This window comes from Lithobates pipiens, unplaced genomic scaffold, assembly GCF_037356315.1.
Source record: "Lithobates pipiens isolate NorthernLeopardFrog02 unplaced genomic scaffold, aLitPip1_a1.2 Scaffold_22, whole genome shotgun sequence".
NCBI lineage: Eukaryota > Metazoa > Chordata > Amphibia > Anura > Ranidae > Lithobates > Lithobates pipiens.
In genome coordinates this window covers 296,972,687-296,986,422 of record NW_027507784.1, presented here as the reverse complement: position 1 = coordinate 296,986,422, position 13,736 = coordinate 296,972,687, and the positions used below count along the sequence as shown (strand labels likewise).

Below are 13,736 nucleotides of genomic sequence, written 5' to 3'. Positions count from 1 at the left end.
CTTTTTAAATGAAAAATTAAAAATATGCTTTGGTGACATTTCCTGTTTCCTGGCGTAATTTACACTCATGAAAATGTAAATACACCCCATAGAAAATGTTGGCTCCTTCATTCAAATGGTGCCTACAGATAAATGTGATATACTTGAACAAATGACACATAATATTGCTTTATATTCATTTTCATGATATAAATTACCAAAAATGTAGATTTGTCATATGGAAATGCAAGTACACCCCTACATTTAGCACCACTTCAAATCCATAAAATTTGAATCTGATAGGTGCCAATCATTTGTACCTCTTTAGGGAGTATGCAGGTGGAACCTGTCTTATTTAAACCTAAGATATCTAGGCAGCACAATGGATAAGTGGTTAGCACTTCCCCCTGGACCACTTGGGTTCAAATCACAACCACGGCACTACCTGCCTGGAGTTTACATGTTCTCCTTGTGCCTGCATGGGTTTCCTCCGGATACTCAGGTTTCCTCCCACACTCAAAAGACATGCTGGTAGGTTAATTGGATCCTATCTATTCTAACTTGGCCGTAGTATCTGTATGTATGAATGTGAGTTGTGAACTTCTTTTATTTATTTCTTTATTTATTTTTTTGTGTTTCAAAAGTTGATAAGTTCAGGCAAGTTGACATGCATCTTTGTACAAAAGTGTTAACTTGGAACCTGGTACAGAGTTATTTTAAACTGGACAAACAAATTAACTATAATAAACAAAACACATATATATTTGAGTAGCTTCCAAGCTCAGATTATCCTTTATCAGTCTTGTTGTAAATGGGACCCCAAGTTAGGTCTGATGTTTCATGGATCATACCTTTGATAATATCCTTCCCACCTGGGGTCCTCAATCTTAAAAGACTCTCTAATATTCTGTACAGTGAGAACTCTCCTGTTCCAGTTTGGTAAGAGTAACCTTTATCTGTGGTGGACTTGGAGGGACCTTTTGATTTTTAAGCTCCATTAGGGCAGGGACTGATGTGAATCTATAATATATATGTAAAGCGCAACATAAATTGATGGCGCTATAAAAGTACCTGTAATAGAGTGTCTGTTGTTTTCTTTGCTATTCATCTGTGTGGTGTCATCATGTCAAGATCAGTATAGCTCTCTAAGGCCCTTCATAAAGAATATGGATGACTGTGAGTCTGGCAAAGTATTTTAAAAGATTGACAAATATTCTGATCATTCCACTATAGGGAAAATAATCTAAGTGGTGATTTTAACAAAATTGCTCATTTGTACTTAGAGTCTATATGCAAGAACGAGTAAGAACATGATAAAGGAACAAGAGCAAGTGACCTGGGGTGTGCCATATGTCACGTGGTCAGTACGCCTAAAAGGGGGCATACTCAAATATGAAATGAAAAAGGAAACCGGAAAACATAACAATAAAGGAGACCATGTGGGTAGGATATGAGAAGAATACGAGAAGGAAGTCTGACAGGAGAAAGGAGGTGGAGGGCAGGTTTAAGTACAGCCCGACTCCTCCGGCCGGCCTTCTCATTTCTACTTGGAGTCTATATGCAAGAACGAGTAAGAACATGATAAAGGAACAAGAGCAAGTGACCTGGGATGTGCCAAAAGTCATGTGGTCAGTACGCCTAAAAGGGGGCAAAAATAAAGACAGTAGGATAAATAAGCCAACAGGTTTATTTTAAGGTAACATTACATCATTCAGCCAAATGCCTGAAAGCCTGAGACCTTTCCATACGCGGGTCCGAGGCATATCTAGAAAAAAATTTTTTTGATAATGTCTGCCAGGACCCCCTGATAAGAGCCTGCGGAAGCCGCCCCTATCCTAAAGGAGTACCCTGAAAACATTACCGGGTTTAACTCCAGGTTGGTCAATAATGTGTGGCAATCTTTGATAAATTGTGCCGCCGTGAGGGGAGCATGAGGGAACAGTAGCAAAGGGCTATCCCTTGGTTTATCTATGAGCAATGCCATCAGCTGGTCTAAAACTGCCACGGGGGAACCAAGCATTGCCCGTTTTTGAAAAACCTGATGACAGTACCGGCCCCAAACTGCTGTGTTTTACATGCAATCAAATGTAGCGGTAAATGGTCTGGCTGTCTGATCAACCGGCTAATTGTGAGCACATGGAAACTTGGACCGGTACGTTTGAATTCACCCGGCCTAAGGAACCCTGGAAATGCCAAGTATATGGCTGCATTGAGGCCCACGCTGAGTAGCCTCCCAAAAGGTGACCCAGTAAGCAACTCCAACAAGCCCCGGGACATGTGTCCTGAGATGGGGAGTCTGCTTACAGGAGGAGGACTACTCCTACGAATTCCTCTCCGAATGGCTTTGATGGCATGGGCTGAAAAGATGAATGGTCTGTTTGGGTCCTGTAAGGCCAAAAAAATGCTTAACCCCTGCCAGATAAGTTTTAATCGTGCCATGCGACAGCTTCAATTGAGAATGACAGAATGCCACGAAAGCCAACAGGTACCAAACATTATGACCATTGAACCAAGGGAACCGCGACTGAAAGACCTTGTCCAGGCTGTGACATAAGCCTTCTTGGTGTTGACTGATGGATTTATCAATCAATGCTGCTGCATTGGCCCAATGGGAAACAAAGCTCTCAGTAGAGAGGACTGCTGGGATGGCATGGAACAGGTGTCTGCTTCTCGAATCTGTTGCAAAAACAAGGGGTGGTTAAAGCATGACAGCGCATCTGCTACCACATTCTCTGCCCCACTACTGAATCTGCAATGGATATGGAAATTTAAACTGCAGAGATAACAAAATCAGCCTGCGAATGAGGGACATGATGACTAATAACCTAGATCTTCCCTTGTTGTTCTCCACGGCAGCTTGATTGTCCATTGAGAAAACAACTGTATGCCCGGACCACAACCTACCCCATACCTGGGCTGCTGACACTATAGGATAGATTTCAAGCAGTACTGAAGTCTCTGTGACACCCGGGATGGCCAAGTTCTCCCCAACAGAAACCTAAAGAAAAATTCACAGAAATATGACAAGCGTGTGGTATGACAGTTGACATGGAACAGCTAAGTGAAACAACTACATGAAAAACAAAAATGACAAACCAGTTATAAGGTGTACATGAAATACGTGAATAACTGGATGGACAAGGAGATGCAGTCCGTGTGACCAAGTATAACCCCCCCTTATACACCTATAGTTGAACGAGGGCAATGTATCCTGATACACCACATGAAAGGAGCTATAACTATAGGGCAAGTGCCATGTCATGGGGGTGCTGGTACTGGAGCACCCGTTCGAACCCTCCCGGCCTGTATGACCCCCCCCCCCCCCATCATCAGCCTGTGACTCAACCAAACCCCCCCCCCCCACAGCCCGAGAAAGTAAATGAAAAAAGGAACATCCAAGCCTAGCGCAAATATGACTGACCCTGGTGCAGCAACCGCACAGACTCAAATGCCAATCCGATTTACTGCTGAACATACCGCAGAAAAGATGATTGGCACGTTGTCGGTATGACAAGTAATATGGACTGCGGGGATGGTGATACAGTAGTGTCAGAGGTGCTTATCTGATTTTGTTGATTTGTCAGGGGTCAGAGTAGAAAAACCTGTACCTCTCTGCCTCAAGGAGCTTGTAGATGATCTTTCATGACACCTGGAGGTTGTAAACCCTCTTGCTGATGAGGACAAGTAAAATATCATATGCTTTAAAGAGGTGTGCCTTCCTAAATGCATGTATTTGAACAAACTGCCCATCCCAACCTACATGGCAGTCTGTAAAAGGTTGAGACCCCCCTAAACTGCTTCAGAAATGCAGACCCATTATGGGAATTAGGAAGACAGCTCTTGATCATGCAATAATAGAAATAAGTTAGCAGCTGCATTCAAATATACACTGATCATTTCCCCAATAATCTATCCGGAACCACAGCAGGCAATTTAAGAAAATGCTGTAAAATAAATAAGTCCCTCGACCCTTACAGCCGCCACACGACCACCTCGCCGCGCCCAAAAAACGGAAATGACATTCAGCTGTCGCCCGGAAATGACGTGAAACGTCAGCAGCGTCTTACGAGAAGGAAGTCTGAAAGGAGGAGGATGGGTTTAAGTACAGCCCGACTCCTTCTACAAATTAAGGCTGTCCTCTGGCCTGCCTTCTCATTTGTCCAGGGCTGGCGAACCTAACAAAGTAAGCCCAAGAGCTGACCATTTGCTAAAGAAGTCAGTGAGAACCCCAGTATTTCATAGTGGGTATTTAGGTAACTTGCAACAGTTGCGGTCAAAGTACATGCATCTACAATCACAATGAGATTGCATCAATTCAACTTGCATGAGAGCTGTGCTAAGAAAAAGCCTTTCCTGTCCAAAAAAAGGCAAGATTACAGTTTACAATTGAACATATAGGCAGAAACCAGGCCTGATCAATTAACGATAGATGTTTGGTCTCCGTAACAGTAGAGATGCTTGCTGCAAACTACAGACAGTATTTTAAGATCCTTATAACCATTGCAAAGCATGGTGGTGGGAATGTTTTATGGTTTGGAGTTGCTTTGGTTCTTCAGGACATGGGCATCTTGCTGTCATTGAGTCAGCTATACATTCTGCATCATATTAAATGTGCTTAATGAGCATGTGATGCTATCAGTGCAGAAGTTGAAGTGGAAATTAGTCTTTCAACATTATTATCAGCACGCTAGCAAATTCATGAATGGCTCAAAAAGAGGAAATAGAAGATTACAGACTGCCCTAGACAAAGCTGTGATTTTGATTTCCATTGACATTTTGTAAGAGGATTTTGAAACAGGCTGGTCATGCAACTGTTCATCCGTAGGCACTGTTTGAATAAAAGACCTAATGCTTGCCTATTTAAGTGTTTTTGAAGAAGTCAACAATTTCCACGTAGTGTACCTAATTTTTCACATGACGATGTATGTATAAATGGACAATAGATGATTTTTGTTGCACCCAATGCCCACCAATGTTAACTTGGTTTTCTTTGATTTCTTCAGTTGTACAGAGTCGCATCACAGCCGTTTGGTTCAAAGGCAAAGAGCTGGCACTGGCCTTTGGTTTGACTCTGTCATTCTCCCGCTTGGGTAGTGTTCTCAACTTCTTCCTCACACAGAGGTTTAAAGATCACTTTGGAATCCAGTGGACACTTTGGGCAGGTGAGTGGCTTTTTTAAAGGTAACCTATAATTGTTTTGAGTCTGTTTGCATTTATTAAGATAACATAACTGAATGCAAATTCTAACTCAGTACTACAGTGAATGGTCATGCTGCCGGGTCAGGCTGGAGAAGGGAGGTGTCCCCTGTCTCTGTCTGATCCATCTGGTGCCCCCTCTCTGTCTTATCAAGTTGGTGCTCTTTCTTCAGTCTAATCCAATTGTGCCCCTCTCAGTTCTATACAGCTGGTGTCCCCTGTCCCGGTCTGATCCTGCTGGTGTCCTCTGTCCCGGTCTGATCCTGCTGGTGTCCCCTGTCCCGGTCTGATCCTGCTGGTGTCCCCTGTCCCGGTCTGATCCTGCTGGTGTCCCCTGTCCCGGTCTGATCCTGCTGGTGTCCTCTGTCCCGGTCTGATCCTGCTGGTGTCCTCTGTCCCAGTCTGATCCAGCTGGTGTCCCCTGTCCCGGTCTGATCCAGCTGATGTCCTTTTGTCCACACTTCTCCAAACTTATCTTGCCATCCCTCTGCCAAAAAGCGTCTGCTTTCACTCCATTGGCATAGGTGCTTTGCTTTGTGGCATACAAGTCATAGATTTCTTGCAGTGCTTATTTAGCTGTGTTTGTTTGCAGGAACCATTCTATGTGTCCTGGGTTTCTGTTCCGCTGTCACTGTCAGTGTATTAGATAAAGTGGGCATGAAACAGTTGGGTCTTGATGGAACCATCCAAGAAGTGTCCAAAAAAGTTGTAAGTAGTAGTTCTCTCAATCCAGGTATTTATGTGGATTTCCCCAGTTCTCCATGCTATGACTATAGAGCAATTGGAGAGTTATAGTGCAAAGTATCATTAACTGGAAAAAAATTGTAATAAAAAGAAAAGTACCCAAAATGGGCTAGAAGAGGAGAAAGAGAAAACTGTAAAAAAGATAGAGGAGCACTGCCATGTCTCAGCCTCTCTAACAGAAGAAAACTCTAAAGTAGGAACTAAGCTTAAGATTTTCAGTATGGCATGTGTTGATTTTACTGTATTATGTGGCAGTAATAACTGAAAGTGACATTTATTTTTCTTCTCACTGTACAGCGAGTGCAGGACATTCGGAGATTACCACTACGATACTGGCTGCTAGTCCTTACCATCATGTTCTTCTATAATGGGGTCTTTCCATTTATGGCAGATGCCAGGTAAAAACCTTGCTGTATATATCTCTATATTGTGAGCGCTTCTCCTTACTGAAGACTAACACTGTTTTGTTTTCCTTAATTCACCAGCAAATTCATTCAAGACAAATACCCGGGATATGACCAGCAGACAGCATCCTATATTGCAGGAGCTGTATTTGACAGCTCTCTGGTACTATCTGCAATTGCGGGAATACTGATTGTAAGTGCCGTTTAATACCCCTTTATGCAGCTGTCTGATACAGGGCTGTGATGTCATATTTGCACTGTGGCTGCAACCCAACCTGCATGTAGATCATATTTGGACCATGTGGTTTTCCTCGTCGCCTTCACAACATAGTGCCATTATCATCTCTATAGCTTTTACTTCCCATCATTTTGAAATGTATTAATTACTTTTTAAATGCTATGTAAAACCAACTTTTTTTTTTCCTTTGTCAGGTTCATATTTTTCTGTCTGTCTATTGTCTGGGAGAATTCCTTTCACTTCCTGTCCCAGAGACACGGCAGAAAGTAAAAGGTTGTGTCTCCAAAGTGAGGGGGTATTCTCACTTTACTAGCTGTCACTAGGGGAGATTTTCCCTCTCTCCTGTGCCAGATGAAAAAATTGGATTTAATCATAATTTTCTGTACCATAGACAATGATCAACAGGATGAATAGACTGAGGTATCTTCCCAGATGGAACACAGACGGCAATAGAAACATGACAGGGTTTCAAACCCTTTCCTTCCAGAGTTAAAGATTTTGTCTTTACATTAACTTTAATTGATTCTGAAACTTTATAGTAGTGCAGAAATTGGCAATGATGGCACAGTGCTGCAACTTATAGCAACCAATATGGAATTCAGTTTCTAAAGTCATAGCAGCAAAAGATGACTTGTGATTGGACGCATTAAAGAAGATCCATCATTTATTTTATTTATTACATGTACTTATGTAGCGCCATCAATTTTAAGCGATGCTTTTACCTATACATTTTACATTCACATCAGTCCCTCTTCTCAAGGAGCTTGCAAATCTATGGTCCCTAACTCACATTCATACATACACATACTAGGGCCAATTTAGACAGGAGCAAATTAACCTACCAGCATGTCTTTGGAGCGTGGGATGAAACTAATACAGGCACAGGGAAAACATGCAAACTCCAGGCAGGTAGTGCCATGGTCATTATGTGAACCAAAGACCATAGTGTTGCTAGATAGAAGTGCTAATCACTTAGCCACTGTTCTGCCCTATCATTATTATTTTTTTACAGTTCTGCCACCTATGGGCCAATCCGACAACAGCTACAAGGGAGATGACTAATTCAAAGTTGCAGTTTGTCTTGGATCTGAGCATTTACCAGGAGGGAGGATGTCAGCCTCTGCATTCCTCTTTAAATAGGGAACAAAATTGTAAAATAAAAATGATGATAGAACTTCTTTTAATTTTCTGTACTTCTTCATATGTAGTTTGCAGGAACAAAAACAAGGGAATTTGTATTAACCACTTGCTTACTGGGCACTTAAACACCATTCTGCCCAGACCAATTTTCAGCTTTCGGTGCTCTCACAATTTGAATGACAATTACTCAGTCATGCAACACTGTACCCAAATGAATTTTTTGTCCTTTTTTTCCCACAAATAGAGCTTTCTTTTGGTGGTATTTGATCACCTCTGGGGTTTTTATTTTTTGCGCTATAAATGAAAAAAGACCGAAAATTTTGAAAAAAAACGCATATTTCTTTGTTTCTGTGACAAAATTATGCAAATTATTAATTTTTCTTCATAAATTTTGGTCACAATTTATACTGCTACATATCTTTGGTAAAAATAACCCAAATTAGTGGATATTATTTGGTCTTTGTGAAAGTTAGAGCGTCTACAAGCTGTGGTGCGAATCGCACAAAATTGATCACATCTGATGTACTGGTGGCCTATCTCGCTTCTTGTGACCCGAACAAGTCAGAAAAGTACAAATACCCCCCAAATGACCCCTTTTTGGAAAGTAGACATTCCAAGGTATTTAGTAAGAGGCATGGTGAGCTTTTTGATGTTGTAATTTTTTTCCCACAATTCTTTGCAAAATGAAGATTTTTCATTTTTTTTATTTTTCTCCACAAAATTGTCATTGTAATAGGTTATTTCTCTCACGTGGCATGTGTATACCACAAATGACACCCCCCAAAAAATTCTGCTACTCCTCCTGAGTATTACAATACCACATGTGTGGGACTTTTTCACAGCCTGGCCACATAGAGAGGCCCAACATGCAGGGAGCGCCATCACGTGTTCTAGAAGCATAAATTACACATCTAACTTGTTGACTATTTATTACACTTTTGAAATACCAGGACAATGACACGTGACACTGATGACAGATGGCACTGATACGTGGCAATGATGACACTTATACGTGGCACTGATGACACGTGGCACTGATGACAGATGGCACTAATATGTGGCACTGATGACAGATGACACTAATATGTGGCACTGATGACACGTGGCACTAATACGTGGCACTGATGACACGTGGCACTAATACGTGGCACTGATGGCACGTGGCACTAATACGTGGCACTGATGACACGTGGCACTAATACGTGGCACTAATACGTGCCACCGGTGACAGATGGCACTAATACGTGGCACCAATGACGCGTGACACTGATGACAGATGGCACTGATAAGTGGCATTGATGACACGTGACACTGACAACAGATGGCACGTGACACTGACAGGTGGCACTGATGACAAATGGCACTGATGACAGATGGCACTATGTGGCACTGACACGTGGCACTGACGACACGTGGCACTGACGACACGTGGCACTGGGGGCAGGTGGCACTGGGGTGGATGGCACTGGGGGCAGGTAGCACTGGGGTGGATGGCACTGGGGGCAGGTAGCACTGGGGTGGATGGCACTGGGGGCAGGTAGCACTGGGGTGGATGGCACTGGGGGCAGGTAGCACTGGGGTGGATGGCACTGGGGGCAGGTAGCACTGGGGTGGATGGCACTGGGGGCAGGTAGCACTGGGGTGGATGGCACTGGGGGCAGGTAGCACTGGGGTGGATGGCACTGGGGGCAGGTGGCACTGGGGTGGATGGCACTGGGGCGGATGGCACTGGGGCAGATGGCACTGGGGCAGATGGCACTGCTGGGGGGTGGATGGCACTGCTAGGGGAGGATGGCACTGCTAGGGGAGGATGGCACTTTATTTTATTTTTTTACTTTTTTTTCTTTCACAGTCAGAACGGCTGCCGCTGCAGCCGTTCATCTCTCCCCTCTCGCACTGTCTGTGCGAGGAAGGAGAGCGGCGCTGAGAGATGATCTCATATGTAAACATATGAGATCATCTCCCATTGGATACGCCGATCACGCTGTAAACGGCCGCTGTGATTGGCCGTTTACAGCGATCTGTGTTTGCCTGTCCCCGGGGGACACGGCGAACACAGAACTTCCGCGATGCGCGCCCGCGGCGGCGCGCATTGCGGAAGTAAACATCACGCCGTCCAGGGACGACAACCCGGACGAAGGCGCCTGCTCTACTGCCGTCATTCGGCCATAGGGCGGGCGCGAGGAGGTTAATAAACCTTTTTGCCATTGCATTGATTATACATGCAGGTTCTGTGCCAGTGTTGCTTGACCTATACCAGAGTGTTGTTCTCTTTCAGGACTATGTGGGCATGAGAGGGATCATGGCTGTCCTTTGTGCGGTCTTCACGTTGCCAGTTTTTGCTCTTCTGGCTTTTACCTTCGTCCCTCCGCTGGTCTCTACCCTATGGCTTGGGGTGACATATTCCTTTGCTGTGGTAAGGCTATAATGGTTCCCCTAATTACAGCATGCCATTCACAAGGACAATTTATGTAAGCTTGTAGGTGTAATTTAGTTACTGTAACAGATGACAATTTCAGGGTAAATTCTGTCAAGTCAAAAGGTACCATGGACAGGTAGCTCTAGGCAATGCGAAAGTTCCTAAAATCAGCCAGTCATCCAGTGTGGAGAGAAATCAAGGGGGAAGAATACAAACAATTAGGGGGGATATAAGATAAGGGAGAGAGGGGATAGGGTTGGGTGGTAGTGGGGATAGGACTCTTTGAGGAGAGCTGGATCTCAACCCTAAATGGATTTGGAAGACAAAGGTGAAATTATGACTTACAGGTTTCTGGCAAAGTCCACTAAAGGGTAGTCTTTGATCCCAAGTCAGCATACATGAATTCATTTTTTTTGGAGGGTGTTGGTGAGAAATGCAGATAATTGTGAAACCTTTTTATTTATTTTTTATATGACTTTAATGCTGAACTCTGGAAAGGGGGACATGTCTAGCTCTGGCTCTCTGATGCGCTGAAAGGCGGAGTCAGCTGTCAGTCAGGCAGCCAGGTGGATCCTGGAAATATTGCAAAGATAAATCGGTTACAGGATTAGTTCCATACTGTATTGCACTTATTGACTGTATGTATTTAAAATGACTAGGAATTTGGTCATGTGATCGCTGTGGAACGTAAAGGTCAGATTGACTGAATTAACCCTTTCACAGAGATTGCATGACCCAATTTCTAGACTGTTGGTTATTTGAGTTATACAAGAGGGGACCTGGAGCAGTATTTGTTTTCTAGTTATGCTTAATTTGATGGTCCAGGAAGACTGGTAGTACAGCTTTATGTTAAAAAGAGTGTCGGTTAATTTTTATGACCGCGATATATTAGTACATCCAGCGTTCACCTGCTTCCCAGCTGATAATGTTTGTTTTCTACCCTCAGGCCAGTATGTGGCCCTCTATCCCTCTCATAGTCCCACAAGCGACCCTCGGAACAGCCTTGGGCCTGGCTACCTCTGTGCAGATGATTGGTATTGGAACTTCTAATCTTATTGTTGGCAGAATCCTCGGAACTAAATCCAGGTGTGTCCAAAAATATCTATATATGGCATTGACATTTTATATAGAACCTTCACATCAGTCCCTGTCCATGTGGAGCTTATACTTTAACAATCTCGCTACCATCATTCACAGACACACATAGATGATAGGTGTTTGTGAAGAGGTCAATTACTGTACCAGTATCTTATAGGTACAGGGAAGAAGTATTTATTTTATTTATTACAGATACTTATATAGTGCTGTTCAATTTACGCAGCGCTTTACTTTCTACATTCACATCAATCTCTGCCCTCAAGGAGCTTACAATCTAAGGTTACTAACTCGCATTCATACATACATATACTAGGACCAATTTAGACAGGAGCCAATTAACCTACCTGCATATCTTTGGAGTGTGGGAGGAAACTGGAGTACCCAAAGGAAACCCACACAGGCACAGGGAGAACATGCAAAATCCAGGCAGGTAGTGCCATAGTTGGGATTCAGACCAATGACCCTTGTGCTACCACGTGGAAGTGCTGACCCCCTAGCCAATGTTCTGCCAAGGAAGTTTGCATAAACATCAGGGGAAAGGGGTTTTGTAAATACAATGTTGCTAAAGTCATGGTGGAAATTGTTCAGTTGTTCTAATTATTTGATTTCCTTCTGTCTCTAGTGAAGCAAAGATCCCATTGTGGCGCTGGCAGCAGATGATGATATTCATGTTGGCGAATACCATTGCTTGTATAGTGACCTCTATGATTTTAAACGTAGTTGATAAGAAACAGGTAATTACAAGTAGAAGATACCCAAGCTCAACTGCACAATTGAAAAATATTTGCCTAAATTCGGTGCCCAGGCTGGGGAGGGATCCTTACTCCCATGTTCGAACATCCAAAGTAGAAAGTAATCCGGCAACTCAATAACTCCTTGGTAATATCCTTTATTTTACTACATCATATACACAGGATCAATGCTGACCTGTTTCCGCTATTACAGCTTTACTCCTAGCATTGAGTGCTATTAGTAAGGCTGTAATCGCTAAAACATGTCAGTATTGATCTTGAGTATATGAGGTAGTCAAATGATATTACCAAGAAGTTATCGCGTTTCCTGCTTACTTTCTGCTTTGAAGAAACAGATAGTAGCTGTTAGACTTAGAATGCCGATTCATGACTGCATAGAACTCTGAAACACTCTATAGAATGATGTGAGCAACTATACACTATATAGGAAAATGAGCACAACCAGCCACTGTATAGAACACAGGGAATCTACCAATAACTACACAGAAAACTGATTTTGTGTACTAATCAAAGAATGTATTGGTCTAATTGATTTCTGAAAGTTATCACAGTTTGATCTAATTGATCATTACATCAGATGAATGTATCATTTCACAGGGCTGGCATTAGAGTCATGGCACACCTGCATTTTTATCTCTCTCTGGGTTATTTTATGTGGCAATCTACTGCTGGCTACAATACTTTTTATATAGCTACAGATAACTGGTATGATATGATCATGAAAAGTTGCATTTGATAAAATGATCAGGTACTGGAGCAGGTGTGCAAAAAGCCGATGGCTCAGGGGCAGTAATGCTGTAATTGTGATGACACACACCTTTCATTAAGGCAGGTTTGTTTTCTTGGTAATGGGAACTGTAATGCCCTGTACACATTTCGATCATGTGTAGACAATTCTGATGCACAAAGTACCACCCATGCTCAGAATAAATTACGAGACGAAAGTTACTGGCTACTGGCCTCTTTATAGTCCCATCGTACGTGTTTTACGTCCCCTTGTTCTGAACGATCGGATTTTCCGTCAACTTTGTGTGACCATGTGTATGCAGGACAAGTTTGGGCCAAATTCCATCGGAAAAAAATCAGACGGATCTTGTCGTCGGAATGTACAGGGCATTAGGCAAGCAATCTGTACTGCTGTAGAGTGACTCATGTGACCTGTATAACCATGTATTATTACATCTTTTGCTGCTCTCCTCTTTCTGCATGTCACCAGGGAGGCACACTGAACAAGATGTCAAAGCGAAGACCTCAGCACAAATCTAGAGATGACGCTGACAGAACACCTCTCCTGGATGATGAAGATGATCGCAACTCTATCAACTAAATTAGTGTCACTAAACCCAACGTAAAGGAAACCCAATATGAGATATATACAATGGTTGCTATTGCAGATATCTCCTGAAAATGCTAGTTCCCTAGTTTCATTATGACCCTGGTCTTCACTCTTTCAAGTCTCAGACTGGAAACAAGTATGGGTTTAAGGGTTTCTGATTATCATTTGCTGCTTTGCTGGCCCAAGTCATTGAAGCATTGGCGCTAAAAACAGACAGACAATTAGCATTTGCAGAAGAGGACCAGCAATGGCAGCCGGCATCTTTTATCACATGACCGGTGCACTTTAATGCCTCCATATCTTCTTTTTAATCAACAATACATAAAGCAGGGCAGTGATAGTATTACTCAGCAAATCAGTTATAATTTCCCTATACAGGTTGTAGAAGTGTTAGGTGTATTCATTGAGGAAACAGTAGACACAACTCCCA

General features: G+C 43.0%; 1 protein-coding gene across 1 annotated transcript in view; it reads left to right on the top strand.

Annotated features, from left to right (window-relative positions):
* The window catches only part of LOC143925731 (lysosomal dipeptide transporter MFSD1-like), a 28,831-nt gene extending 15,534 nt beyond the window's left edge, over positions 1-13,297 (top strand). Inside the window, exons 6-13 of the mRNA XM_077450183.1 lie at positions 4,983-5,141; positions 5,768-5,883; positions 6,217-6,317; positions 6,405-6,516; positions 9,980-10,117; positions 11,067-11,206; positions 11,841-11,952; positions 13,187-13,297. Coding sequence (XP_077306309.1) covers positions 4,983-5,141; positions 5,768-5,883; positions 6,217-6,317; positions 6,405-6,516; positions 9,980-10,117; positions 11,067-11,206; positions 11,841-11,952; positions 13,187-13,297 — 989 coding nt within the window. The remainder of the gene's footprint in view (positions 1-4,982; positions 5,142-5,767; positions 5,884-6,216; positions 6,318-6,404; positions 6,517-9,979; positions 10,118-11,066; positions 11,207-11,840; positions 11,953-13,186) is intronic.
* Positions 13,298-13,736: the final 439 nt, after the last annotated feature.